The sequence below is a fragment of the Lactuca saligna genome, chromosome 9 (assembly GCF_052625555.1).
Source record: "Lactuca saligna cultivar CGN05327 chromosome 9, ASM5262555v1, whole genome shotgun sequence".
Taxonomy (NCBI): Eukaryota; Viridiplantae; Streptophyta; class Magnoliopsida; order Asterales; family Asteraceae; genus Lactuca; species Lactuca saligna.
In genome coordinates this window covers 59,908,268-59,911,037 of record NC_136425.1, presented here as the reverse complement: position 1 = coordinate 59,911,037, position 2,770 = coordinate 59,908,268, and the positions used below count along the sequence as shown (strand labels likewise).

The following is a 2,770-nucleotide window of genomic DNA, read 5'->3' as shown; positions in this document are numbered from 1 at the left end:
TTAGTTTTAAATAATCAATTTACTTGTGAAAACAACCTCATGCAACGAGGTTTTATTTTAGAACCAAAAGATGTAACATTTTGTATAATCTCTGTCAGTTGCATAATGAGTTAAAGATATTTGTGAACAGGTTTTTGTTGCTATGAGGACAATAAGGTAATTTTGATGTGAGAATTATTTGAAGTTTTGGGAGAATAGTGAGATTTTGCAGGAATTAGAGGTTGGTTTGATTATATTAATAATTCGATGTGCAAATTGCTGTTTGTATTTAGTTGCTTTATTTGCTTTTAAATTGTTCATGATACTAAATCTTCTTTAAATGATACAAGGAAATAATGTTACACTCATTATAATGAGTATCACCCAAAAATAACATTACCTTATTTTTACAATTACACAAACACAAGATTGAATCAAACAATAGAAGAATGTGGTCTTTTAAACACCATGTGACCCGATTCATCTTTCTCAAACAAACTCTCAATCAACTCATCCCAACTTCCCCCCACCATAACTCTCCTAGACGACTCCCCACCTGAAACCTCCCCATCACTCGAATCTTGAAAAGTCCCATATTGAGATGGTAAAACCGCATGAGGCACAGCCAATTTAACAGCCCTCTGCAATGCAGCCGCATACTCTTCACCATGCTCTTTAGCCAATGTCTGTTGTCTCTCCATTTTTTGGTTCATAGGTATCTCCATGATCGGATCCTCCTCCAACATCAACTATCAAACAACAAAAATCAAAATCATAAACATAAACATTTTCCAAATACCTAAACTACCCTTCATTAAAAAAACTCACCTCCAAAGCCCTTTTCGCTTCCCTTTCTATCCAAATAATCGCATGATCAGAAGTAGCATTGCAAGAAAGAACAATGTGCTCAAATCTTCCATCCACAGGGACACCTGTCCTTACAACAGGTGGAAACCTACCACATCTGCAATCCTAATAAGTTAATCACCACAAAAAAAAAAAATGTTTAATAGATTTAATAATTGGATATTTAGATACCTGAAAGGCTTTCTTTCAACAATGTGATAAAGGCGACCAGGTGCATAAAGTCTCCTTGGATCTTTGATCTTCCTTTCTTCAGATGTGAATGTGTCTTTTACACATCTTAAGCACAACAAACATGGCAAACTGTTGAAAAACAGATATTAAAATCGTTATTTGAAATTTTTTATATCCCTAAAAACAAAAAATGTTATTACCAGAAAACCGATTTGAAAATATCTTCCAAAGGTGTAGCTGTTCGAGGCAAGAAATCATCCTGCTTAATCAAACAAACAAACAATCAAATTTTGGTCAACCAAAGTCAACTCAAACTATTCAAATTCAAAAAAACTTGCCTGAAGCACAACAGAATTGATAACATCTGCATATCTAACAGCTAAATTTAACGACATGCATCTCGCAGGTGCAATGGAGTAACAACGCACCCTCTTCCGGTCAATATCTCCCAACTTATGGCGGTTTTGCACCACCACCATCGTCAGCAACGCCGCCACACCTGAACCCAATGAATGACCAGTAAAAGTCAAACTGTAATTCGGATACTCTTCTAATAACTTCTTCAAAGTCTCGTATTCTGCATCTAATACAACTCCAGCTGCTTTCAACAATCCGTTATGAACATATCCTCCATCGAATTTTCTCTGACCTAATTTATTATCCAACAAGACGACATAATCTTTCTGGTTTGCCAAATTAAGACCTCTAATCGCAAGAACGATGTCAGCATGATCGTGATCGAGGTATAGCAAGTATGGTGGAGCACGTCTATGGGTGTCATCGTAAGTTCTTTTCAGAATTAACCAATCAGGGTTGATCCCGTATCCACCTGGAGGTTCAAAAAGAGGGCATCTTAGGTCGTCTTCATAGACTGCAAGTATGTATCTGCAAAGCCTTGGGACAGGTTCGAATTCTTCAGCTGTGGCTATACCCCATGTTTCACTATCGTGCCCTGCTGTGTGGAGGCATCGCTTCCATGCCCATCGAGCACATCCGATACAGTAAACGCATTCGAGTAGAGGGAGACCACATAGGATCGACATTGTAATTGGTGTCGATCGGTGTCAGGAAAGATTGATAAACATTAGTCGATGGAGATTATTGGAAATTGATGTATAACGAGCTTTTGAATCTCTGGAGCGAATGATCGAACAGGTGGTAGGCAAAAAGGTCAACTGGGTAGTGGGTGCCGGAAACTTCAATTCTTGTTTTGAAACTTTGTATCTGTTACGTCAAACGCTGTTTTGAAGAGTAAGGTTTTCTGGATAATATGGACACTCGATTGTTCTTCGAAACCTAGATTCAATATCAAAACGAAGTAGCTGCGTTAGTACGATCGAGTGTTTGATTTCTTTGTTGGATTCAACGAATATACATGATGGATGCGAATCCTGATACAGTAGAAACGGGATCGAACTAAAAGAGAATTCAAAAGGGGAATTAGGAATTACTTTGGAAGTCAAAGCAGGAGCTTCGAGTAACTGCTGCTGAAGAGCGTGTGTGTCAAAATTTGATATGGCGAGAGAAACCATAATATCGTCTGATGGCGATTTTGTTATAAACAAATCGTTGTGAACTGTTACAACTGTTCTATCGGCTGTAGTTAATTCTGGTTATAATTCCTTCATCTGATGTTTTAACATGGTACCAAATCCCCCATTTTGTGGAGATGAACTTTTTGCACTTGATCCTTTTTGGCGATTTGACGATGATTCAATTATTAATTACGTCTACCTGTCTGTCGTGTTGTTTT

The 2,770-nt window shown here is 37.7% G+C and overlaps 1 protein-coding gene across 1 annotated transcript; it reads right to left on the bottom strand.

Moving 5' to 3' along the window:
- Positions 1-355: 355 nt before the first annotated feature.
- On the bottom strand, positions 356-2,770 carry LOC145017545 (uncharacterized). Its single transcript, XM_078975558.1, has 6 exons — positions 2,469-2,770; positions 1,356-2,313; positions 1,218-1,276; positions 1,018-1,146; positions 808-943; positions 356-728 (listed from the first exon to the last, which is right to left on the bottom strand). Exons 2-6 carry the CDS (start codon positions 2,058-2,060, stop codon positions 414-416), a joined length of 1,344 nt encoding a protein of 447 aa, XP_078831684.1. The 5' UTR covers positions 2,061-2,313; positions 2,469-2,770; the 3' UTR covers positions 356-413.

Coding starts and splice junctions, on each gene's coding strand:
- LOC145017545 (XM_078975558.1), bottom strand. CDS start 2,060: ATGTCGATCCTATGTGGTCTCCCTCTACTCGAATGCGTTTACTGTATC. Junction 1,147..1,217: donor ATTTTCAAATCGGTTTTCTG/GTAATAACATTT, acceptor GTTTTTCAACAG/TTTGCCATGTTTGTTGTGCT. Junction 944..1,017: donor GTTGAAAGAAAGCCTTTCAG/GTATCTAAATAT, acceptor TTAGGATTGCAG/ATGTGGTAGGTTTCCACCTG.